This window comes from Peromyscus californicus, unplaced genomic scaffold (genome assembly GCF_007827085.1).
Source record: "Peromyscus californicus insignis strain IS unplaced genomic scaffold, ASM782708v3 Scaffold_22__1_contigs__length_63687245, whole genome shotgun sequence".
Classification (NCBI taxonomy): domain Eukaryota; kingdom Metazoa; phylum Chordata; class Mammalia; order Rodentia; family Cricetidae; genus Peromyscus; species Peromyscus californicus.
Genome location: NW_026294525.1, coordinates 63,533,664 through 63,560,073, shown reverse-complemented (window position 1 = coordinate 63,560,073; position 26,410 = coordinate 63,533,664). Strand labels below are relative to the sequence as shown.

Genomic DNA, 26,410 nt, shown 5'->3' with positions numbered 1-26,410 from the left:
AGGCTCATCGTAGGTCCAAAGCAATGACCCTTGAACCTCTGAGCCGAAATAAATCTTTCCTCTAAGCAACAGCATAACCCCAGATTATTTGAGCTATTTGAGGTCAGTTTATAGAGGTGGGTAGAAGTTCCTGCTTGCTTTTGAGGAGGAAGGTATTGTCAACATCTTTCTTGGTAAACAGGTAATTGCTGGCATCTTACAAAAGGAAGGTTAGATCATAACTTTATGCCATAGAGGTGGATGTTGTCGAGTGCAGTAGAGGAAAGAGGAAGGGTCTAAAGGGAGATGAGGAAGGATGGGAAACAGTTTTTGGCAGAGAGAAGCCTACTTCCTAGTTCAGTGTTTCCTTTTGTTTGTTTGCTTTAAGACAGCCTTGCGTAGCTCAGGCTAGCCTTGCACTACTTCCTGATCTTCCTGCTTCCACACCACGTGCCAGGACCTGGGTGTGCGGCATCATACCCCAGGTCAACACTTCTGAGTGACTTAGACAATGACCATTATTTATCTTTTAGTGGGTGTTGACACAATCTGGCTGTGTAGCTTAAGCTGCAGCAATCCTCCTGCCTCTGTACGTTCCTAGCCCCCAGAATTATAGGCATCACCACCATAGCCAGTAGAGTACATAGTGTGGTAAGCCATATACGATAGGACTAACACTGTGTTATCACTTTATGTGATGAGTATTTTGCTTACATATACATCTGTGCACCACATGCATGTCTGGTGCCAGAGCCTCCATGTGGGTCCTGGGAATCGAACCGGTGTCCTCTACTACAGCTACAGGTGTTCTTAACCACTGACCCAACTCTGCAGCTCCAAGAAACACTATTTTAGGGTGTTCTTTCGGTGGAGTATTTTACATATGCTTTACATTTACACACACACACACATTTATATATTGCAGCACACACCTCCGTTTTGATATGCCCAAGGGCATGGAACAGTGGCCAGAATGAAGAGATTTATAAAGTGCTGTGGGTGTATTTTTTTCCTACATTTTAAGCCAAACCAACATCCTAGAGCTCTAGTCACAGTCATGGAAAGTCACTATGGAGGGATTATGGGCACAGAACCATAGTTAGGGAAGAACCTAAGTGCAGATTTAGACTAGCCACAAGACTGGGATAGTGACTTCGGAGCAAAGGAACCAAAAGTCCTCTGACCAAGGAACGCCGAGTGAGGATAAGAGAAAGATGATTCAAAATGCCGAGAAAGTACCTTCCTGGTGACGCTGGAATGTAACCCTGAGCTGTGTGATCACAGCAGGATGTCTGGCCCAACAGAGCCTCCGTGTTGTGTAATGAGTGTAAATAGGAAAGGAGAAGATGACGTAGCAGTGCCCTGTGAATTGTAGGTGTATTTAAAGTGTATTTAAGGGACTGGAGAGCTGACTCAGCAGTTAGGAGCACTTGCTCTTCCAGAGGACCCGGGAGTTAGGAGCACTTGCTCTTCCAGAGGACCCGGGTTCAGTTCTCAGCACCCATACTGAGCATTTCATGATGGTAACTACAGTTCCAGTTAAGCTGATACCCTCTTTAGGCCTCCACCAGCACAAGGTATACATGAATCTATGCATATACATAGATTCAGGTGCTCACACATACATGTGAAAATTTTTTAAATAAGGTTTTCAGTCAGTTGTAAGAGAAAGAATAATGATCTTATTACAAGTTCAATGCACAATATATTAATTGTATATGTAATATGTGTGTATTTTTTTTCAGGATTACAGAATTAGTCAAATTGACTTGTTTACAGAGCCAGAAGGGTTAGGACTCCTGAATTCTTACTTTGATGATACTGAGGAAATGCAAGGCTTCAGTGTGATGCAGAAGACGTGTTCCATTAAAGTGCACTGGGGCACGTAAGTCTTCATTTCAAATGCAGTTTAATGAGGGTCCATCAGGAACACTAGAGGATGCAGTATCCAGTATGGGGATCCAAGCTCCTGTCACCATGCTTATGCTTTCCCTGCTGAGGCGGCACCCCAGCCCACCCCACCCTTCTCCTGTGCTGGGGTTCATCTTAGGCATGATAGGCAAGGACTCTACCACTAAGCTGTATCCCCGCCCTGGAAACCACATTTTTCACATAGAACTTTTCAGTTGTCACAGAGAAACCTGGCCCCTCAGTGCTGAGGAGCAGATTATACATTCATGATAATTCAGTGTTTCCAGTGCGATGGGTTCAAGCTGAACAGAGTTCTATCACCATTGTTGCACAATGCTGTCGTGTTGGCTGCAGAAGCCCCAGGAAACCGTAAGAATGTTTTGAAGGAAGTGGGAATATCTGAGACAGGGGAGATGAGGATAAAAACTGGAGGCACAGGACAGAAGATGTCATCTTTAAAGTGGAGCTCAAAGCCCCGGCACATGGGAGGGATCTGCTGACATGCTAGAAAAGTCCCTATCAAAGTTGCTAGACATTTTATATAAAATTTTTTTTCTTTAGAAAAGTTATTAAATTTATTTTTCATTTATTTATGGTATATATGGCATGTGTGTAGACGTGTGTGTGTGTCTCTGTGTGTATGTGGCATGTGTGTGCTATGGAGTTTGTTTGGAAGTTAGAGAACAATTTTCAGGGATCGGTTCTCTCTTTCCAACATATGGGCGCTGGGTATGGAGCTCAGGGCATCAGGCTTCTTTACCCCACTCAGCCATCTTGCCACTCAGATCTCTTCCTTTTTAACATTTTATTTTTGTGTAAGTTTTCTGAAATGCATAATTAGTTCAATGGTAATGTATGTAATATATAATTATTTACATATTCGGGTAACACTGACAAGTTTTTATGAATGGATGTACAGCCACAGGTTTCAGAGTCTATCTGGTAAAGCAGTCTAGGATATCTCCGAACGAATGCGAAAGTGCTCCTTAGTCATGCCTTGGCCTTCTGTTGGCCACTATGAATCTTAGTTTGCCATTGTTGTTATCAAGGGGAAGTGGTTTGATTGTGTAGATAGGAGGAATTGTGTAACCTGCAGATCACAAACTCTGATTGTCAGTCCCCAGAAATCAAGAACTGAACACGTTCAGGTGTCTGTAGGAAGTGTGACTGTGAAGGCTTTGACTTGGAGAGGGTAGCAGCCATCTCTGAAGAAATGAAGTGGAGAAGTTCCGCTCGTTTTCTGGTGTTCCATAGCAGTCCTGAGGGACAGAGCTAGAAACTGGAGGAGTAGGCGTTGGCTTCCTAATGGTTGAAAGGAAAGCGGGCTGCCTTGTTTGGTAGAGTTTCTTGTCAAAGGAGGTATTCTAGGACAGGACAGATAATGTTTTATCTAGAGCTCTGTAGGAGGAAATATGGTGTAGATTAGCTACCTTTATGACTGTTTTTTTGTTTGTCTAAAAATTTGAGTATACCTAGAAAAGCTATAGTAGGTAAATGTACAGTTGAAATAAAGTAAGTATCCAAGGAAACAGGTTAAGAATGAACACCCTTCCCCCCAGCCCCCCAGCAGTCACGTGTGCTCCTTCCATACCTTGGGAATGGAAGAAGCGCACTCTTAAGAAATAGCTCTTGGGAAACAGCTCTCTGTCTTAGTCCATTTTCTGTGGCCATGATAAATATTACATGCCGAGAGTTCAGGAGGAATACTGTTTCTTAGCTCACAGCTTTAGGGGATGGGAGGCGTCTAGTGAGGGCCTTCCTGCTGGTGGGGACGGTGAAGTCCCAGGGCAGTGCAGGGCATTGTGTGGGAGGAGGGTTGTGCACACAAGACAGCCGGCCTGGCTGCAGTAAGAGCTGCTCTGAAATCACCCCTTAGTCCATGAATGGGTGGCTCCATTCATGAGGAAAGAGGCCCCATGACTGAATCTAACTGGATTACCTCTTGAAGGTCCGTATGATCTCCTGTCTTAGGACCTTCCAGTGGAGGTTAAATTTCAACTTGCATTTTGAGAGGAGCATCCAAGCCATACTACCCTCCTCTCCATAAGTGAGATAACGGCAGGGAGAGCATGGCCATGGCTTGTCATCGAGTGAAGGGCGCTTCTTAGGGCAGAGTTCAGGATTACTGACGGCTGTATAGAAATAGACTGCCAAGAGGGGAGGACAGGAGAGAGCAAAGCAGTCAGAGGCAGTTCCAGTCATTCAGGCAAGGGGTGGTGGTGGCTTAGGAGCTGTAAGAGTGGAGGTTTGAGATACAGTTTTTATTTAATTTTATGTATTTGACATCCCGACCACAGCCTCCCCTCCCTCCTCACCTCCCACTCCCTCTCTCTCTCTCTGCCTACCCCAGTCCACCCTCCTCCATATTCACTCGGAAAGGGGCAGGCTTCCCCTATACATCAGCAAAGCATGACATACCAAGCTGCCCTGAGACCATACCTCCCCCTGTGTTCAGGCTGGGCATGGCAATCCAGGAATAGTTCCCAAGAGCCAGACAAAGCACTGGAACAGCCCCTATTCCCGTTGCTAGGGTCCCACAAATAGACCAAGCTACACAACTGTCTCATATATGCAGAGGGCCTAGGTCAGTCCCACACAGGCTCCCTGGTTGTTGGTTCAGATTCCATGAGTTCCCATGAGCCAGGTAAGCCATCTCTGTGGGTTTTCCCGTGATGTCTCTGACTCCTCCAATCCCTCCTCCCTCTCCTCAGCAGGACTCTCTGAGGTCGGCCCAATGTTTGGCTGTGGGTCTCTGAATCTGCCTCCATCAGTCACTGGATAAAGACTTTGAAAGGCAGACTGACTGCATTTGCTGATAAGTTTTAGAGAGGTACAGGGGCCTGGGGCTCAGAAGGCTTGGAACCCTGGCCTGTTCCGAGAGGGGAGGCCTGCAGGAGCAGCATGGAAGGAGTGGAATTCAGAAGTTGTTCTGGACAGGCTAAATCTGAGATCCACTGCGAGTTCACTCGAGGGGACAGGGGGCCAGTGGAAGTGTAGGCCTGGATTGCAGGGAAAGGCTGCAGGTAGAACCCAGGAGTCCTCCCCTTAGAGGAGGTATTGAAAGGGCTGTGGAGGTGACTCAGCGTTAGAGCACTTGCCCAGCATGCAGAAGGCCTGAAGGTCAGTCCCCAGCACCACATCAGGGAGAATGGATTCATGTGTGTGCAGAGCAGATAAAAGCAAGTTTTGAAAGGGAACAATGACCATTGAGAAGGCTTTAAATTAGGTACCACGTTAGATCTCAAAGGCCGGTAGATAGGGTTGAGGGAAAAGATGTTACGTGCCTTAGGCACTTTTATGTTGGGGGTTTGGGAGAAAATGTATGAGTCTGGCAAATGAAAATGTCTCTGTGATCGCTGCCTTTGGATGTCTCCTTCAGTTGTTTATTTCTGTGCCAGAAGCCTCCTGAAAACTGCCTCTGATTGTTCAAAGTCCAGCTTACAGAGCTTGGTTGGTGAACTCAGGACATTAATGCTTTTATAGAGCCCAAGGAAGTCTGGGTGAGCTGATAGGATTGTTTGTATTTGGCTTACTCTCTGCATCCACCCTGTCCTCCCTAGGGTGGGGTTGCAGGTGTCAGCCACCACACCCACCAGGGTGGGAGGGTTTACCTGGTAATAGGTACCCCTCACTCCCTCCTGCTGATGCTGGTACACCAGTGCTCTGGGTCGTGGAGGGGGTGGGGACTTCTCTAGATCCGATTAGGAAACAGATTCCTGGGCCCATTCACTCTAGATTAAGTTCCTCTGCACGTGTAAGGGCGTAACTGGCCTTGTCAGAGTCTTTCTTGAGGAAATGAGTAATTCTTAACTAAATCTGCCTTTCAGATTCTGTTGAGTATGAATGATTTCTAAGCCTCTGCTTTAGCGGCTGGCTGATGGAAGCCCCCATCTTCCCTGAGGCAAAGGCAGGCTTGCATAATCCTAGTGTATATTTTAAAAAAACAAAGAATTTTAGAACTCCATAGGGAGTATATGATTTAAGTAAGGAAGACAGGCTGGCTACTTTGTGTGGACCAAGGCTGTGAGTTGGAGAGTTCTGATGCTTTGAAGTGAAGGGACTGCTTTTTCACTAGTCCAATGTGCTCCATCATTTTTACCATGAAGTAGCTGATGTCTACCGAAGAATATATGTCTGTATGCCAGCTTGGGAGCCCAGTAATGACACACACCCTTGGGAGCCTGCCACCCAGCTCAGGACCTGAGTCACCCCCAGCTCTGTTGCAGAACCCCATCACTTGTTCTGGTCCCATTCCCTCACTCTGCACATCTATAAACTCTCTCCTAAGACTACACACATCCATTTGGTTTGCCTGCATTCCTGTGTTTTTCTTTGCTATGTTATAGTAACTATAAGTATTCTACTGTGGAACATGTTATATTAGTACCCATTTGTATTACACAGGCTTTCAAACACCACCAGAATAGTGGAAACGCCTGCCCACCATCCTCTAGATTCAGTGATTGTTAACATTTCCCATGGTTGTTATCTTGTTTGTTTGTTTGTTTGTTTGTTTGTTTGTTTGTTTGTTTGAGACAGGGTCTCTCTGTGTAGCACTGGATGTCCTGGTACTCACTCTGTAGACCAGATTGAACCCAGAGATCTGCCTGCCTCTGCCTCCCAAGTCCTGGGATTAAAGGCGTGCACCACTGTGCCCAGCTTTGTGTTTGTTATCTTTTGCTGTCAGCTGACCTACAATGCAGATATTTTCTTCCTTTGTTCCTATAGACTCAGTCTGAATCTCTTTATAATGAAATCATAACTTCCACTTTACCTAAGAAAACTGCGTTGTGTCCTAAGATAATATGACATCCCAGAACCACATTTTCCCGGTTGCCTCCAGACTGTCCTTTGTAGTTTTTGTTTTGTTTTAAATCAAGACCCACAGCCAGGCCTGGTGGTGCATGCCCGTCATGCCAGCACTTGGTAGGCTAAGGCAGTATAACGTGAGCTCCAGGTTAACTTGGGCACCATAGTGAGAGACACTGTCTGGCCCCCAAACCAGAAGGTTCCCGTGAGAGTCCCTGCTTTAAGTTCATTGTTTTTTCTGACCCTGTAAGTCTCTTTGCTGCTCGGGCCAGACTTCGTTCATCGTACGTAGTACGTGCACCATAGTCCACTGTGCTTGCCTGTTCATGCCTGTGCTTGTAATTGTCATCTAGACTGACAGGTTGGTGAGGCCAGGGAGCCGCCTGTCTCCGCGAGAGCTGGGTTATAGAAGCGTGCAACTAGGCCAGGCTTTTCTGGAGCGGGGCCTGTTTCTTTCTTTTTTAGTGTTTTATACTTTTTCGAAATTATATAATTATTTCCTTCCATCCCTTTCCTCCCCCTAATCCCTGTGCCACCTACCTTCTTCTAAATTAGGGGCCTCTTTAATTGTTCACACGTGCCCGTGCGCGTGCACGCGCACACACACACACATACATACACACACACACACACACACACACACACACACACAAATATATTTCTAAATATATAAAATATATATAAATACACAACCTTCTCTGTCTGTACGTTGTTACTTATATGTGTATGTTTTCAGGGCTGACCACTAGGCACTGGATAACCAATCTGGGGGCTCTTTCCTGGGGACGGCTTTCTCCTACCCTCAGCATCCCTGAGGTGTTTTTAGATCTGTGTCTAGGGTGGGGGCCTCATGAGCTTCCCCGCGTCCATGCTAGCATGTCTGTTGGTGGTGGTGGTCACGTCTTGTTCAGGCAGCTGTGCTAATGAGACTCCATGGGTGTAGCTTCTTGGACGTTCCCAGGAGACTCAGTCTCACAGCAAACTTCCCATTCCTGTGGCTCTTACGATCTTTCTGCCTCCATCTTCTGCAGTGATCCCTGAGTCTTAGGTGCAGGACAAGCCAGGCTTTTAAGGCCTCAGCCAGCTGTCTTAGAGCATGGGCTTTCCTGAGTGTTTATTTTCTCATGATCCTCTTATTAACTATTCGTTGTATGAAGGGTCATGTCTAAAGGTACGATTAGACTTAGGTTGAACAGTTTTGGGCAAGGGCACTTCATGTGAGGTGGTGTCGTGTATGTATGCTGTATCAACACATGGCAAAATAGCCCCCTGCCTACTGATGACCTCAAGTTTGCCTGCCTAGTTAACGTGGTGCTTCCCACATATCTCCATTGCAAAGTTATTCAGAAGTTTTGAATAACCTCATATTTAATCTTCAGTTAATTTCCATAAATATTTGGCCAGTGTTTATGTCCAGCTACATCTCCTAGGACCCAGTGGGGTGTGCACAGCTTAGTTTTGCGTGCTAGGTGGTCAGCTATTAGTTACTTGTTTTAAGAAAAAGCACACATGATATGACAGATTTTTCTTATGGAACTAAAGGGTATTTCTAAAGGAATGATAACACATATTTTAATACACAGATTGTTTAATATACAATGGTCATTGTTCAGCAGTATTCGTATATGTTCCTTATACATACATTCATACACAGTCATCTTGTCTGTTCCTTATGCATACGTTGACACATGTTCATCGTGTATGTTCTTTATGCATACATTCATGCACAGTCATCACATATGTTTCTTATGCATACATTCATGCACAGTCCAGTCATGGTTGTTAAAAAAAAAAATAAGCACATGCATCTTGACAGTATAGTTGATATGACTCTGAACTGTAGTTTTAATGAGCTAGGCTCATTACCTAAGTACAATGGAAAAGGAAAAAAAAAATCTTTAGAAACAGAAATGGCATTGCCTGAAGAAAATTCCCTGCTCTCCTGAAGCTCTGTGCATGCGTTTTCAGATCCCCAAGTGCACCAGACGTATGTCCTTCCCAGTTACTCGGAAGGTCCCTAGGCTGGCTCACTGAGGGAGGACTCTCAGTCTTGCAGATTCACCGGTTCATATGTCCCGCTTCCTCTCAGAGTCCCCCACCTTCTGTAGATGCTGTGCCTAGCCCATGTGCTTCAAGGAAAGTGAAATTGATTATAAATAAATAAGTGTTAGATGAACTGTACCAAAGAAGGAAAGCCCTCATGAGAAGGCTACTTTGAAAACATCATTTTAGGCCGGGAAGATGGCTCAGCAGTTAAGACACTGGCTGCTCTTCCAGAGGACTTGGGTTCAATTCCCAGCACCGACATGGCAGCTTACAACTCCAGTTCCAGGGGGTCTGACACCCTCACCCATGCAGGCAATCCACCAATGCACATGAAAATTAATAAATCTTTTTTTAAAAAAAAAATCATTGTCAAATTTCAGGGTTACTACATGAGCCGCACATGCTGTTTGTGAGAAAACACAGACATCCACTTGTAAGGCACTCAGACTCGACAGTGTTGACTGCAGAACTTCCATTCCTTGGCCAAATCAAAAAGCTCATGTGTAGCGTGCCCAAGCCAGCCTTGGGCTCCAGGAATGTATGTGCCTTCCTGACTGTCGTGGTTCAGATGTAAGAAGTTAGAGTGTCCCCTCAGCCTGCTGCCTTCTGGCTTAGAGGTATTGAAGGGTGTTTAAAAGACAGGCTTTTCCTACCTTAGTTAACTTGTTTTGAAGTGTAACGTTTGCACAGAAGAGCACTAAAAAAATCTAGACTGTATAAGCTCAGTGCATTTTTGTAAGCTAGAAATAGACACCCTAGCATGTGAGGAGCCCCATCATCCAGGCCTCCTTGCTCTTCTACTCGTTCCCTACTACACCCACTCTGCCTTTGTAACTGTTATCTGCCTTAGGACACTGTTGAGGTCTTTGATCTCCACTTAGACGCACCACAGGGCTTCCTAGTCTTTCGTGTATCCGTTGACAGATCTTTAGTAAGAGTTGGGTGGCAAATCTCTGGGTAATTAGTCTAAAGAATGTCTAAGGGCATCTTTAACACACACTTTCACTAAAATGGCCAAAATCAGAAACAAGAGGAAAGCAACTCCACCCTCAGACCCTGTTTTTCTGTGAAGGGTTTCATTTAGAGCTCCCACTTTGGGGCACAACATTTGGGAATGTAGTGTGATTGGTAGAGTACCACAGCTGGGCGGTTCAGCCAGACTACCAAAGTTATCCCCTGTGTGGGGCTGGGGCTCAAGAGGGAGGGACAGAGGGAGGAGCTAGTCTGTGTTTCTGGAGGAACAGTAACATCTGCACAGCATAAATCACTTCTCCAGTAGCTGCACCTTCCCAGAGACATGCACTCAGCTCCAGTGGGCATGCTTTTATGGTTCTTTGGCCTTAGCTCAGGAGAGGGTGGGGCTGCCACTCCCTGATCAGAGCAGAAATGACAGCTGACATGCCCAATACGAGAACTTGGAATTGCAATGTCTTTAAGAGGAGAATCAAGCGCTCAGAAGGCGTTGCCCCCTGGGAACAGGCAGCCCTTGGACCTTGGCCCTGAGGACAGTGGCGTGTGCTGAGTGGTGCGCACAGTGAGGATGCTTCGTGGGTGTGAGAAGAGCAGATTATGTTGGTACACTCCCTGCAATGGGAAAGAATGGCAGGGAGTGGGGACCAGGGGTCAGTCTGCAGCAGCCCTGCCTTGGGACAAGTGACTTAACTGCACCTGTAAAATAGGGACAAGAGCATTCCTTCCTGGTAGCACTGTTGTGAGGAGTAGCCGAGATTCTAGGTAGCCTTCCTTGTAAGTTTTTGGAGGGGTCACCTGTTACAAACTTTTGACCCCGTGGGACATGATTAGGTAGAACTCTGTAAGTCTTTATTTCCGAATGAAATACTAATGTGAAACCAGGCTTGAGATGGCTTGACTTGGGGTCTCTAACCAGGTGACAGAGACATTCCCATGTAAAAATAGTTATAACATGGCTTAAAGTGAGTGGCCACTCCAGCCAAGAGGAAATCATAGGCTGGGGGAACACCGTACAGCTGACTCCTCTGGGGGTTGCTCTTCACCCACACTTAGGAGCAGCCATGCCCGTGTGGCCACGTTCTCCTCAGTTCTTGCCCTCCTCCTTGTCAGGGGCGTCCTGTGTACCATGCAGGAGGGACCAGAAAAACATAAATCATGAGTTCCCGCCTCTTTGCTTCCGTGGTGGTGATTTAGGTGGTTGATCTACGAGGAACCCGGATTTCAAGGTGTCCCCTTCATCCTGGAGCCTGGTGAATACCCTGATTTATCCTTCTGGGATACTGAAGAAGCGTACATTGGATCCATGCGGCCCCTGAAAATGGTAAACATGGAACTGAGCTTGGTGTTCCGAAGGCAGCAACTCTGTTAGCTTGGCCTCCATAATCTTTACCAGCTGTGACTTTGAACAGGAAAACTAGCTTTTGTTGCTGTACATGCACATGTAACATGTATAGATGAGTCCTGTTGCTGGGTAGAAATAATAGAAGCAATAACTTACTCAATTTCACAGCTAAGAAAAGGGGACAAGACTGTGCCCTTTGCCCTGAGGGCGTCGTCTGCCTCCCAGAGGAGATGTCTGTGCCAAGCTTCAGCTAAGAGCAGGCCTAGTAAGTGGAGGAAATAGTTATGGAAGATGGGAGCATTGATGAATAAAACTCCAGTTGGGAAGAGAGGCAGGGCAGGTTCATAACTGGGAAAACTTTCCGATAAGTGAAGCTGAGTCTTAAACAGGAGCAGGATTGTCATAGCTGGAGCTGGCAGAGAATGCACGTGGGGCCAGGGCAGACTCACGGCTGGGCAGGGCATGCTGAGGAGCAGCCCAGGGGCAGTGCCAGGAGGCCAGGCTGAGGTGGACAGGAATAAGGGGAGCTGAGGTGAGTGAGTGTTCAAGTACTTAGCCTCCCAAGTAGTTGTGCCTTAGAAGGAGCCTGCGCTTCCTTTTCCTTGTCGCCATATTTGCCTTGGTCTCTGGCTGTTCTGCTGGAATGAAAGGCTTCGGTGGGATGAGGCTGCCACGCGGGGCTGTGGTGTGCGCCACGTGACACTGGGTGCTCACTCAGCGCCAGGGAGCGAAGCCCCTGCTACTGCTTGCTTGGGAAACCCCGCTTTGCAGGTATCTTCAGAGCCAGCCTGAGACAAATTAGAGAGTTATTTTTATCTCCTCTCTAATAAAACATTCAGTTTGATCATCTGCAGACCTCGATGCAGATGACTTGAGGCTTTTGTTTTCTTCTAAAATGAAACCCACTTTCAGAGAGCCCAGTTTTAGCTTTGGGAATGCATGAAAGAGTTATTCCAAGCTTAAAGAGCAATGTGATGGTTTTAAAACTCTGAAGTTTATTGAGCCCCCAAAAGATTATTTTTTAGGAAGATGCTCCTTAGGCTGTAAGGCCTGGTTGAGTTAGCCTGTTTCTTTGTGATTTCAGTTTATTTGGGCCATATCAAGATCTTCAAGACACATGAGTGGAACATCTCCCAGCTTACCCACCACTGACCTTTGCCTGTCTAGTATTTTTATGTAATACTCTCTTCTCTGATTTTAGTTGGTTTTCTTTCTAACAACAACAAAAAAGCCTCCTTTTTATTATAAAAGTGTAATAATCCCAGCCCTGTGAGAGGTTTTAAGGGTTACCTAATAGTTTGTCTTATTATTCCATACTGTGTGAACTTCAACACTTTTGTAGGCTATTGGTTACAAAGTCAGATGCCTCAGGGACCGGGCAGGAAACACAAAGGGGTGAGGCTGCTGGGAGTGGTGGACCAAAGGGAGGGGTGGTGATGCCAGCCAAACCTGAGCCCTGCTGAGGATGCCAGCCAAACCTGAGCCCTGCTGAAGGGCCAGCCAAACCTGAGCCCTGCTGAAGGGCCAGCCCGTGCAGGTGTAGAAGGTGGAGCTCACTTCATAGGAGACGTTTGGTCTAGATGTGTCAAACCTTAGGGTTATTTAGCAAGAGAGATAAGAAAGAGGAGTTTGGCCGGGTGGTGGCGGCGGTGGCGGCGCACGCCTTTAATGCCAGCACTCAGGAGGCAGAGGCAGGTGGATCTCTGTGAGTTCGAGGCCAGCCTGGTCTACAAAACGAGTTCCAGGAAAGGTGCAAAGCTACATAGAGAAACCCTGTCTCGAAAAACCAAATAAATAAATAAATAAATAAGTAAATAAATAAAAATAAAAAAATAAGAAAGAGGAGTTTGAGGAGGTTGAGGCAGGAGGATTCCACGTTTGAGGCTAGCTGGTCTTCATGGTGAGTGAGATCGTGTTTCAAAAGAACAAGAAAAACAATAGCACTGAGTCCTGGAATACAAATTAAAATTGTAGAAATGTAAAAACAACACAAAGCAAATAACCCAAGGAGCTAGGCTGCGGCTCAGTGGTGGCGTGCTGCAAGGCCCTGGGTTCAATTCCTTAGCTCTAAAACACCAAACAGAAACAACAGAAGCACACACGAGGTGTGCACATTCACTTAGAGCACCATGTGAGTCTCTTGCCTTCATTTCCATTCGGTAATTTTGGCGTCATCTCATGTGAATGAAAACACACGCACCAGAAAGTAGTTACACTGTGTGCTTTAACTACTGTGATGCTATGAAACACTGTCAGTGGAAACTGGGTTTTTTACTATGCTGTTTTTTCTTTTCAGGGTGGCCGAAAAGTGGAATTCCCTACAGACCCCAAGGTAACGCGTGTGTGTGTGTGTGTGTGTGTGTGTGTGTGTGTGTGTGTGTGTGTGTGTGTGTGTGAGAGAGAGAGAGAGAGAGAGAGAGATTAGTCTATTATCTTCAAGTCTGTGACACTACTGTGATTTCCCCTCTAAGCCTCCCTTTGCTGCAGCCAGAGGAACTGCCCAGCAATGGCCTCCAAGGCTCACTGCTGTATTAACCACCCCTGGTTGTGTTTGCTGATCGCAGAGGCTGCTGCTGGCAATAGAAGAAGGTGTCTGAGCTGAGTTCTCCCTTCTCCAGAGGCCTCTGCTGTCGCTGTTTCTATTCACTTTGACCACGTGCATGTTTTCATTTTTAAATCAACTTTAGAATCCTCTGGCTCTTCAGTATCTCTTAAATCTTGGCTTTGTAGTGTTCCACACTATGGGTGGAAGGAGGGGGAAGAGACGCCCAATGACTTTTGTCTAAATATATTAGTAGGTGTTGTTATGGACTTAATTTTTATTACAATTTTTTGTTTGTTTGTTTGTTTTGTTTTTCAAGACAGGGTTTCTCTGTGTAGCTTTGCACCTTTCCTGGATCTCGCTCTGTAGACCAGGCTGGCCTCGAACTCACAAAGATCTGCCTGCCTCTGCCTCCTGAGTGCTAGGATTAAAGGCATGCGCCACCATTGCCCGGCTATTACAATTATTTAAATAAATTTAAAATTTTAATTTGCATTCCAGGTTTTAGTGCTACTACTACTACTACTACTACTAACATTATTACTATTATTATTATTATTATTATTATGAGTAACGTTTGCTTTGTGTGTGTGTTGGTACATGTGACAGGTCACACGTGAAGGTCTTAACTTGGTGAGAGTTGGCTCTATCCTTCCATCATGTGTGTCTGGGGAGACTGAACTCAGCCTGTATGTGCTGAGCCTTCTTGCTGGCTCTGTTTTTGTTGATTCCAGCCTGTCTTTATTATAAAGCCCTTGGCTGGCTTTGGACTTGGGATCCTGCTTCCTCATCCTCCTGAGTGCTGGGATTGCAGGCCTGTGGCACCATGTCCAGCTTCTTTGTTTGTTTATTTTCTGGCTGTGTCTTGGGGGCGGGTGGAACCCAGGGTCTCACCTATGCTGGGCCAGTGCTCTACCACAGAGGCACACCCCTAGCCTGAGTAAGTGCTGTTGAATGGCAGACGCAATGTTTAGCTACTTAACTTCTCCCAAATGATTGTTGTATCTACCTTACTTCTATTGCAGGTAATTATTTATGAGAAGCCTTCCTTTGAAGGAAGGTGTATGGAACTGGAAACAGAAATGTGTAGTTTTGTCACGGAGGGAGGCGAGACAGAAGAAACAACTGGAAATGACCATCTGCCCTTCACATCGTTGGGGTCTATGAAAGTTCTAAGAGGCATGTAAGTAGATGGGTAACTGGTAAGGATTTATCTTTTTTTTCCCTAATGAAACAAGAAATGTGTTGTCTTTCCCCACAAAAGACAATATTCTTGATTATGGTATGGTGATGTTTGCGGGGGGTGGGGTGGGGTGGGGTGGGGGTGGAGTCCTGAGGATTGAACCCCCTGAGCATCACACTACATCCCCAGCTGGGTCTGGTGAATTTCAACAATGTTCATGTTCTCTCCAGTCCACTGTGGACTGGACTTGAAAGTGGCTGGAGTGATGCTGTGGGAAAGTCTGATGCAAGGCTGATCAAATTGATTTTTAAAATATTGTGTTCCAAACTAATGAACCACTAATTAATTTTCTTTCTATTTTTATGATCTTTTTGAATTTTATAGATCTTGCACATTTCTTGTTGGAGTATATACTGAAGTTGTCCTGTAAACAGGGAAATCTTTCTATTTTCATTACTGTTTGAAGAAAGTTTGTCATTTTACTTGCTGGTTTTCATTTTAATTCTTTTTTTTAAGATTTATTTATTTTTATTTTATGTGTATGAGCATTTTACCTGCATGTATGTCTGTGTATCACATGTGTACAGTATCTAAGGAGTCTAAAAGAGGGTGTCAGATCCTCTGGAACTGGAGTTACAGTTGTGAGCTGCCATGCAGGTGCTGAGAACCTAACCTGGGTCCTCTGCAAGGGCAGCAAGTGCTCTTAACTGCTGAGCCATCTCTCCAACCCCTCATTTGAATTCTTATTAGACGCACACACCCACACACCCACACGCATGCACATACACACACACACACACACACACACACACACACACACACACACACGGCTACACTCCTTTACAGAACTCTAATATGTTTCTTAGGTTTTCTGAACAGATTCTCTTAAATGTTAAACAATTCTCACAAAAACACATTTATATGCTATCCTCTCTAAATTTAGAGAATTTCAATAGTAACACAAATTCACACCTAATTTTATACTTGTACTTGTCAGTAAAACTGGCCTACGGGGAAGTATTTAAGCATCTGAGAAGTTGCTCATGTTCTTTCTCTGGCAGTTGGGTTGCCTATGAGAAGTGTGGCTTCACTGGTCATCAGTACTTGCTAGAAGAAGGAGAATACAGGGACTGGAAAGACTGGGGAGGCTACAGTGCAGAACTTCAGTCTTTACGACCTATATTAAGTGTAAGTGAAAGAGAAGCCAATGGCTCATTTGTGTTCTTTTTTGGATGATAAATGGCTACCATCTGAATTTGAATCTGTGTTTTTTTTGTTTGTTTGTTTTGTTTTTTTTTTAATAGGATTTTTCCAATGCTCACATGGTAATGTACAGTGAAAAGAACTTTGGCTCCAAAAGCTCCAGTATTGATGTCTTAGGAATTGTTGCTAATTTAAAGGAGACCGGATATGGGGTGAAGACACAATCAATCAATGTACTAAGTGGAGTGTAAGTGAAATAACTTGAGAGTTTCAGCTTGGGTTTCACTGGGATTTCTGTTAAATTAATTGAGTCCATGACACAGAGTTGGTCCTCAGTAAATATCTGACAGGTAAACATTAGTTCAATCACTTGATATTTACAGCTGTGCCATTTTTATAGCTGTTTTAAAAATACTATGATGTAACTTTTTTTTTTCCCCACTTGGAGCAGGCTTTGGGTGTCATGGTAGAAATATGCAGACCTGCTGCCCTTTTTCTAAATGGGTAGATTGTTTGTTCATGACGGGAAGCAAATAAAAAGAGAAGCTAGCATTGACCTTGAGGCTGGGACAAAGTCCATTCATTAGGTTGCCCTATAATTCCTACCCTGCTAGTCTTTCTTCACTAGTATTCTGACATAAAAACAATTGTTTAGCCTACCTAGAGTTAGCAATTTGTGTTTGTTGTTTTGTTTTCAAGAGCTTGGTTGTGTAGCGCAGGTGACGGGACCTGGGACCTGCCTACCCCAGTCTCCCATGTGCTAGAATTATGCCCCAGTACTTTCACTAATGCCAATGCTAGTCTTCCCTGAGAGATGACTCTGAGATGCAAGAGACTGACCAAGCTTGCCAGCCCGAATCATAAGAGGAGAACTCATTGGCTTATACACATGAAAAGCCCTAGAGAAGGTTTTGTGCCAGGCCTGGTGGCACAGGCCTTTACTCAGCATTCAACACACAGACTCTTAATCTCAGCACTCAGGAGGTGGGAGCAAAAACATTGAGTTCAAGACCAGCCTGCGTCACGTAGTCGGATCCTGTCTGAAAAGAGTAACAATGACAATGACCATTCAAACACAAAAATACCTTGCTGCAGGCATGACTGATACTAGGGATCAAACAAACAGCATCTTCAGAACTTGTCTCACCTGGGCTTGGCTTCACCTTAGGGAGCCCTTTCCACCTGGTAGCCCTCAGCCATGTTTGGCTTTTGTTCTCCCAGCTCATTGCATGCTCAGGTTCCGGGTTTGAATTTGACTCCTTGGTGTGGCTCATTGGTTCATGCCTGAACTGGAGAGGTGGCTGTGCCCGTATAACTTCCTCCCTCGGGTCAGTCCCCCAGTGGGTATGATTGGAGTGTGTGGCTCCCCAGGAGCATCAGAAGGACAGATGCCAGATTTCTGTTATAGGGAATTGTTCTCACAATCCGGGTGGTGTCTCTTCTAAGTGAGAATGTTATTAAACGGACATATGGAAGAAGTTGACATTGATTCTGTTGAACGTGGTTGGTGTTCGCCTACCTGAATCAGGCTAGCCTCAGCCCTCCTGCACTTCTTGGGGCCTCCCCCACGGGCCCGGCATATCTGACACATGTCCACAGTAGAATATGCTTATGTAGTTAGTCACTACGTCCTTGTGTAGGCTGTTGCTTGTGACCCATCTTGGCAGAATGACATCAGTGACTCTGGATTCCAGTTTTAGCAGAAAATGCCTTCCATGCGTCCTGTTCTGTAGCCCTAACATTTTATGATTATTGTTGGCTGTCTACCAAAGGCAGGAGTCATCTGAACATGTGGCAGAAGCCACTGAAAATGGTGTTGTGCCTCTGCAGTATTTCAGGTTGCCTTTATAGCTAATTATGTCTGAAAAAAAAAATAGAGTGAGCATCAGTCCTAAAGAAACAGGTGTGGGTTTTGACACTCACCAGGGATCCTTGTTCATTAGTCACAGGCCAGTCGGTCATCTACCCTAGTGGAGGAAGTGAAGGACTCTGGGTAGATGTTGATGTAGGTTAACTGTTAGTACAGGGCATTGTTGTGCTCTGAGCCTGTTTACCCGTCCTGCTTGTTTGAAATCAGTTTCCTTTACTGGGATGTTAGGCTTTTTGATGTTTTATTTTTAGTCATTTTTAGCTGTATTTCCTGGATGAGGCTTTTTTTTTTTCTTGTTGTAGAAAATGAGGTTTGGTATTGGGGGAAGTAGAAGGGAGGCACGGTTGTACACACACACACACACACACACACACACACACACACACACACACACACGCACATGCACATGCACACGCACGCGCACGCATGCACACACGCACTCACATGCTGAGGTCAGTTACCTCTTCATTCTCATTCAGTGTGTCGTTTGACCAACGCTTGTTGAGGTCTGTTACACCTCAGATAGGACACAGAGTTGATGTGGAACAGGAGCGCTGCTGTGAGAGGCAGCGATTGAACCCTGGGAATGCACAGCACGGGGAGCTTCGAGTCTGTGCCTGGAGGAGGTGGGACGGTGCCCGCCATGGGAGGCACCGCAGCAGGGAGGGCGACTGGCCTATTCAGTTTTTAATAGTTTCCAAGAAAAGTGGTTTTATTTTAATGGCTTTACTTTTACTGGTAAATAAGCAACCCAATTTTTGTTTTGTTTTGTGTTTTTTATTATGCATTTTTGAGGAAGGGTCTTACTGTGTAGCCCTGGATGGCCCAGAACTCTATGAAGACCAGGTCTCACTATGTAGATCTAGTTGACTTTAAACTCACGGAGATTAGCCCGCCTCTGCCTTTTGAGTGCTGGGATTAAAGCTGTGTGCTCCCAGACCCAGCTTTACTTTGCTCCTTTATTTCTTATCAAAAAATTCAACGTTGGAAGCAACTTTTTGTGTTGCTTTTATTGTTTGAGATACAGTCTTGCTGTATGGCCCAGGCTAGCCTTGAACTCAATCCTCTTGCTTCAGAGTCCTCCCAAGTGCAGTGTGGGTGGATGTGGAAACTGGGGGTGGGAGATGGACGGAGTGTTACAGATGTAGGCCACCATGTCCAGACAGAACAGAGCTTTTGAAACTCTTGGTCTGTACCACCCTGGAGGCACTATCACACGGTGTTAGATCCCGTGATCATCACACGGTGTTAGATCCCGTGATCATTACACAGTGTTAGATCCCGTGATCATTACATGGTGTTAGATCCCGTGATCATTAGCTGTGAAACATTATGAAGGATGCTCAGGAGACCAACTCAGCCTTTGAGGAACCACATTCCAGTTCTTAAGGAGTCCAGAAGCATTCCCGTACACAGCTGCGTACGGTTCCTGTTCTGTATTGTGCTCCTGACCAAGCAGTGGAAGTTGGGTTAACTTTTCAACACTAAGAGTAAAACAAAAACACTTTTAGAGTTTAGATAAAAATAAGCCCAGTGTGGTGGCCCACACCTTTAATTTCAGCACTCAGGAAAGCAGAGGCAGAGTGATCTCTGTGAGTTCAAAGCTAGCCTGGTCTACATAGCAAATTCTAGGCTAGCCAGGGATACAGTGAGAACCTAAATAAATGAATAAAAACAAGTGTTCTTATTTTTTTTTTTTTCCTTCACTCCTCCACAGAAGGGTAGGTTTGTCCTCTATCCTCATTCTAAGCCATTATTGCCCCAGGCTGGAGCCTGCTGAGTCACGGGCTTCTCTCTCATTCCTGCTACCCATCCTCAAACACAGCAGGAATGACTCAGATGCACAGAACCCATCTGTGCAAGGCCCCTGAAGAGTTCCAAGTATAAGTAGACTCAACACCATAGATCCCACAGAACCTCGGCTCTGGGTGTTTGGGTGTCTTCCCTCTTTACCCTCAATTCAGGGAGATTCAACCAGGCCTTAGATGAACGCTTTCCTCTCAAGTCAAGCCGTGTCTTAATGTACTTCCTTGCTTCCATTTGAGTGAGTCAGTGAGGCTCGCCCACTGCCCTCTGTTTACCTGGCCGTTGTTTATTTAATTCCATGGGGAAGTGAGCACAGGCACTTGTTATTTCAACAGGGCTGTGGGGCTCGGGCTCCTGTCCTGGCTACATTTGCTCTTCATTGGTGATTTCCTGCCTCAAAGTCAACCCAAAAGACCCAAAGTCTTTGGTGCTCAGAACTGCCACAATCTCAGAGTCCTGCCGCAGCTTTCTGGGATACGACCTGTGCTCAAGTTCTGGTTTTTTTGTGGCTTATCTTATGAAGAGGCCCCCGTGGCGGGAGCTGGCTCCCTCTTCGGTGGCGTGGCTCCCTACCCACAGGCTTACCTGAGATGTGTGCGCAGAGGAGGCACTACAGATAAATGAGTGGCCTCTCCCGCTCAGCACAGGGTCCTCAGCCAGCTCCCTCCCTCATCAATGGTAATGGACCCCCTTCAGCATTTCTGAAAGTTACTGTCAGGACCACAGAGAGGACCAGCTCTCCAAACTCCTCCCCTCACAGTGGGGGTGTAGAAGTTTGAAAAACTGCTAATGTAACTTTGAGATGGGGGTGGGGGCTTATTTTCTGAGAGAGACTGGGACTCAGTGTCTGTATGCAAATGGCCAGAGGTGAGCTCTTGAATGTTAAATGTTGAGCTCCTCTGACCGGTTAGTTTCTATAGTGTTTTTTCCTCCTGGGGGGGATGTTCATCTCGAAGGGATAACTGTAGACATATTTCTGTTGAAATTGACCCCTCACACAGTGAACTGTGACTCTGTCTCGGTCGTGGTACAGACATAGAGGTTTTACTAGAACATGGCGGGCAGTCACAGAGTACAAAGAGCCTTGTCAGCCTCAGGCTCACTCACGTTCTGGCCGTTAACTGATTGTGTCACTTTGAATCCGTCACCTCCCATCCCAAATGTGTCACAACAGATAGTTATTTATGATGCTCCTCTATCCACCTGCCAACTTCAAGGACAGGGGTTCTGTCTTCTTCCATCTGCATAGTCTTCACATCAGTCTAGTTTCTGACGTGTGGCTGATGGTCAGTGTTTGCTGAGTAAGTGGAGCAACTTTCTGGTCTGAAGTGGGCATGCCAGCAAGCCCTTAGGTGAATGTGATGTAAAAGATCTGCAAACAGCCAGGCGGTGGTGGCGCACGCCTTTAATCCCAGCACTTGGGAGGCAGAGCCAGGCGGATTTCTGTGAGTTCGAGGCCAGCCTGGTCTACAGAGCGAGATCTAGGACAGCCTCCAAAGCTACACAGAGAAACCCTGTCTCGGAAAAAAAAAAAAAAAAAAGATCTGCAAGCAGCTTGGAAAGTTCTGAACATAGCGTGTGCCCTTCAGCTGTGAGTGGAACATTAGAACAATTAACTGAGGACTACACTGAGTATCTGTTGATGGAACAGAATTAGAAAACTCTTCCCCTTCAAGGACATCCCCTTTGCACGGGAAGCAGCAGCGTCAGTTACTTGGTTTGACTGAATCCGCCTTTCTGAGATCACTGCAAAGTTAACATGTAAACATACAAGAGATTTGTCCTTGGTACCCCTGGGAACTGTTTCAGTGTGTTCTTCTGTAGCTGTGCTAAGTTGCAAATACTGTTTGAAAAAACGTAAGTGCTTTTCTTTCTTTCGGCTTTTTATTAGTCATTGTGGTTTGTTACATATGAGACAGAGCTTCCTGTTAAGATTTATCGGCAGAAATCTTTCAATGTTGAAAAACAGTTTTTATAAAAGAATAGAAAGAAGAAGAAGAAAAAAGGAACCAGACTCTTTAAAACCTGCTGTATTTCATTGGCCTGAAACTAGAAAAAAAAATTGCAGCACAAAATTATTCTCATTGGTGCTTTCTTGAGGCATAGGAGTTTGGTATTTAGGAACACCAGAAAGTCTGCATCGGCATTCTTTTGTGATAGACAAAGCAATCAGTCCCTAAATATTAATAAAGAACCAGGAAAAAATATGGCACCTGATCAGCAAAACAGTTTTCTGATGTGTGAGGCAGTTTCTATGTATGAACATGTACTACGAACTCTAACCATGGTTTCGTTTCTGTAGATGGGTAGCCTATGAGAACCCCGACTTCACAGGAGAGCAGTATGTCCTGGATAAAGGCCTGTACACCAGTTTTGAGGATTGGGGAGGCAAAAATTGTAAGATCTCTTCTGTTCAACCGATATGCTTGGTAAGGAGTTCATGCATATGGGAATATTAAGTCAGTCTGGCTTCCCTTCATGTGTAATGACGGCCACAGAAGGTGTTCTGGGATAAATTTTAACACTAATTGCTTAACTAGGAAAAAAGTTTTGAACATGATTCCTTCAGTAATCTTTTTTTTCCTCTCTCTCTTCTTTAAAAAAAAAATGTTTAGGATTCTTTCACTGGTCCAAGGAGACGAAATCAGGTAACTAACTTAAAAAAAAAAATTCTATAATTAGGGGCCGTCCATTTTCCATTGAAAAAGTGAGTGTAAATGCCAGATGTATGGGACATTTTGTTAATTTTACCCATTCTTAAGTCTGAAAACATTAACAGTAGTGCTTAATCAATGGCATTGACCCATGTCTAAATATTTGCCATAAATTTTATTATAAAATGCTGGATTTAATTTCATTCCATCAAGTCAGTTTCATGAATCTACATAAGTAAATATTCCAGGTAATAGCACATGGTTCTCTTGGCACATTATAAAATGAACTCACATTTGCTGTGTCTGCGTTAGAAAACACTTTATATGGCCTCCCCAAGCTTTCGCATTGCCAACTCTCAGATCAACCTCATTGTCACATTGTTTTAATGCAGATGGCCGGACACCTATAATTACAGAGACACAAAGGCCACTGGAGCCTCTTTTATTGGCATATGGTGATTCTAAAAAGTCAGCAAGTATCATCCCCGGAGGAGGAGGGAAGCAAGAGCGCATACTTCCGAATCTAGTCTATTGCTAGTGTTAGAACCGATAAACAATTGCTTTTGGCCACAATAAAGTGTTAACGCGCCTTTAACATCGCTTTTAACAAGAGGGTGCTCTTTAGAAAGTTGCCTCTGTTGTTCCACTGCCTTTGATGCCTCTAAATCAAATACTCATGAATGGTACAGCCAACCTGTTCCTAACTGATCACTGGTAATCAAGTAGAAAGTTAAGGGATTTATAAATCTCATACCAGCTTACTGTAACAAGAGTTAGCAGGTCAGATCTGAGGCATCATTTAAAAAACTGAGCTAAGGGGCTGGAGAATGTCTCAGAGCACTGGCTGATCTTCCAGAGGTTCGATGCCCAGCACCCACATGGCAGCTCACAACTGTCTTAACTACAGTCCCAGGGGACCTGACACCCTCTTCTGGCCTCTATAGAAACCAGTCACACATGTAGCGCAAAGACACATATATTCAAGCAAAATACCCATACACATAAAAAGAAATAAATTTTAAAGAATCCTGAACATGTTTAGGAAAATAATTTTGTGTTTCTCTTTTCTTTTTTTTAAAGATTCACTTGTTTTCAGAACCACAGTTCCAAGGCCAAAGTCAAAGTTTTGAAGAGACAATAAACCACATTGATGATTCGTTTTTGACTAAGTCTTGCAGAGTTCTGGGAGGCAGGTGAGCCGACAGCAGTGGGTGGATACAGATAATCTGGGTAGAGAAGTCACACGTTTGCAAGTCTTCCCTGACTCTTGTAGGTGGTTGGTGCTGTGAAACCACCACACTGGTTGGGAAGCTTGCTCTGCAGCATCTGGGGTCAGAGGTCAGAGGACGTGCATGCCAGCATGAGCTGGCGAAACAAATGAGTTCAGCACTCGGGAGGATTCAGAACAGTTTATGTTCTGTGCCAGCTCCAGCGGCTGTGAAAGGGGCGGGACTCCCACGGCAGACCTCTTTTACAGGAAGACGAGAGTAGGGCAGGCACTCTGGGCAGGCAGGTGAAGGGCCACACCCTGACGGAGAGGGCTTGTGCCAGCAGAAGCGAAGCCAGCCTGAACTAGGGGAGGGGAGGACCTGACTCCCTGTGGGCAAGGGCAGAGTTCCATGGATTCATAAGAAACGCAGATGAAGCTTGGAGGGGCAGGTGGAGGCAGTGAACGCAAGGTGCTGTGCTGAAAGCAGCCATCTTATAAAGGCTTCATAGGAATGGAGAAACCGAGGAAGCCCTTGGAGCCCTCTATAAAGAGGCCAGGGGAATTAAGCCTAATGACAGTAGCGATGGGGCCTTTAACATACAGTCTGTGTGGTTCGGTGCCGCACAGTGAAAGAGCACGGACTTGGTGTCAAATGCGGACCACGTGACCGGGAGGTGTCAGTTTCTTGGCTCACGCACCCACCCCACGCCAATCCTCTTCTCTCCCGCCTTGTTTCCTACTGCCAGACATGCGAACTTTTATCGTTTATCATGTCTCAGCTTGCTGGAGTGACTTCAAGAGAGCAGGAACTGTTTTGCTTCTGCTGTGTCTTGAGCAAGAGGACAGTATCCAATATGCAGCCCATCCTCACTGAGCATCTGTTAGATTCTGATATAAAAGCATCAACACCTTTAGGGGAGCGTGGCAAAACACTGCGGTTCGCGGGCTTGGGCTCCTGGCCCAGGGTGCAGGCACTCGGAGCAAGGAAAGCGTATATGGAAGGAAGTTTTCAGAAAACCAGAGCTGGACCTGCTCCAGGACTTTAATCCCAGCTGTTTGGGAGACGGAGGCAGGAGGATCACAGGTTCACTGGGTTACCCAGTGAGTTGAAGACAGCCAGGAAACTCAGGGAGACCCTGTACACAAAGGGCAGGGGGTGCGGGTCAGTGGGAGAGCATGTAGGGACCTGAGTTGAAGCCCCAGGAGAGCAAAAAGGAAGCCCGGAGACTGATGAGCTCCGAAGGCTGAAGGGTCTTTACACAGGGAGGGGAACTCCTAGGCTTACAGTGACACAGGCTGGGAGCCCAGAGGAAGGGTGGGAGGTGGGAAAGCAAAAACATAAAAAATAAATAAATAAAAGCCATCTTCCTTCCCATCCAGAAAGTTAACCAACTTCGGCACATTAAATTGCCACAAGGTGAAATTCAGCAAATATATTCAGATTTTTTTTTTTTTTTTAAGAAAAGTCGCCGGGCGGTGGTGGCGCACGCCTTTAATCCCAGCACTCGGGAGGCAGAGCCAGGTGGATCTCTGTGAGTTCGAGGCCAGCCTGGGCTACCAAGTGAGTTCCAGAAAAGGCGCAAAGCTACACAGAGAAACCCTGTCTCGAAAAACAAAAAAAAAAAAAAAAAAGAAAAGAAAAGTCAACTAGAAGCTTTACACTTATTTTATAGCAGGCATCTTTAAAAATCAGATTTATTTTCTTTCATTCATTCATTTATTTATTGTGAGCCAGGGTCTCACTATGTAGCTGTGACTGTCGTGGAACTCACTATGTACACCAGGCTGGCCTTGAATTTACAGAGATCCAGGCCCGGCATAAAAATCAGATTTCTTAAATAGGGTTACAGAAATTTCATACTGTGTGTTTGTTCCTATTCTAGCTGGGTTGCTTACGATGGAGAAAATTTCTCCGGTAATCAGTATGTGCTGGAAGAAGGCCATTATCCTTGTCTCTCAGCAATGGGATGCCTGCCTGGAGCAACCTTGAAGTCTCTTCGCTTTATAGATGTGGTGAGTATGGACACAGTGGCACAGGATATACTGTTCGCGGCCTGGCAGTTAAAGCCAGGAAGGGAGCAGCTGGAAAGCACTCAGATTAAAGCTGCGCTAGACCGGAGCTTGCTATCCTGCAGATTTTGTTCCTTTTCTAAACAAGAAAATATCTATTTTTATTTAAATGTATGCTTGTGTGTGTGTGCATGAGTATGTACATGTGTGCATGCACATGTGTGTGCAGGTGCCCTCAGAGACTGGAAGAAGGCATCTAATCCCTGGGAGCTGGAGTTCAGGAGGCTGGGGGCCACCAGAAATGGGTACTGGGAACTGAACTCAGTCCTCTGGAAGAGCATTGGTGCCCTTCACTACTGAGCCATTTCTTTACCCCCGGCTTTTGTGCTTTTTTTTTTTTTTTTTTTGGTTTTCGAGACAGGGTTTCTCTGTGTAGTGTTGCGCCTTTCCTGGAACTCACTCTGTAGTCCAGGCTGGCCTCGAACTCACAGAGATCCACCTGCCTCTGCCTCCCGAGTGCTGGGATTAAAGGCGTGCGCCACCGTGCTTTTTATGTCCGTTAAAACCAGGTCTCTTATTGGCTCTTTCGCTGACTTCTTGCTCAGGACGTCCATTTATTCACACCCACAGCAGCCATCCGGGAGCTGTTGGCCCCTCTCCCGTCTTTTCCCCCACTTCTTTCTTTTCCCTAACTCCTGTTTCTATTCCTTTCCCTTTTTAGCCATGCTTTCTGTCTTACACAGCTTGAATCTTCTTGTAAAGTGTGTGTGTGTAACTTTTAATCTCATATCAACATTATGCTATAGTTCTCACGGACATTACTGAGACATTCATGTTACCATTTTTGGAGAGCTGTCCATTTTGTTGCCTGCA

At 45.5% G+C, this 26,410-nt stretch overlaps 1 protein-coding gene across 1 annotated transcript in view; it reads left to right on the top strand.

The window, feature by feature from the left end:
- Crybg1 (crystallin beta-gamma domain containing 1) overlaps nt 1-26,410 on the top strand; it is a 112,401-nt gene that overhangs the window by 72,478 nt on the left and 13,513 nt on the right. The window contains exons 7-16 of the mRNA XM_052751563.1: nt 1,725-1,864; nt 10,912-11,038; nt 13,356-13,391; nt 14,627-14,784; nt 15,846-15,972; nt 16,089-16,234; nt 21,966-22,092; nt 22,279-22,311; nt 23,398-23,510; nt 25,411-25,540. Of these exons, the coding sequence (XP_052607523.1) occupies nt 1,725-1,864; nt 10,912-11,038; nt 13,356-13,391; nt 14,627-14,784; nt 15,846-15,972; nt 16,089-16,234; nt 21,966-22,092; nt 22,279-22,311; nt 23,398-23,510; nt 25,411-25,540 (1,137 nt within the window). The remainder of the gene's footprint in view (nt 1-1,724; nt 1,865-10,911; nt 11,039-13,355; nt 13,392-14,626; nt 14,785-15,845; nt 15,973-16,088; nt 16,235-21,965; nt 22,093-22,278; nt 22,312-23,397; nt 23,511-25,410; nt 25,541-26,410) is intronic.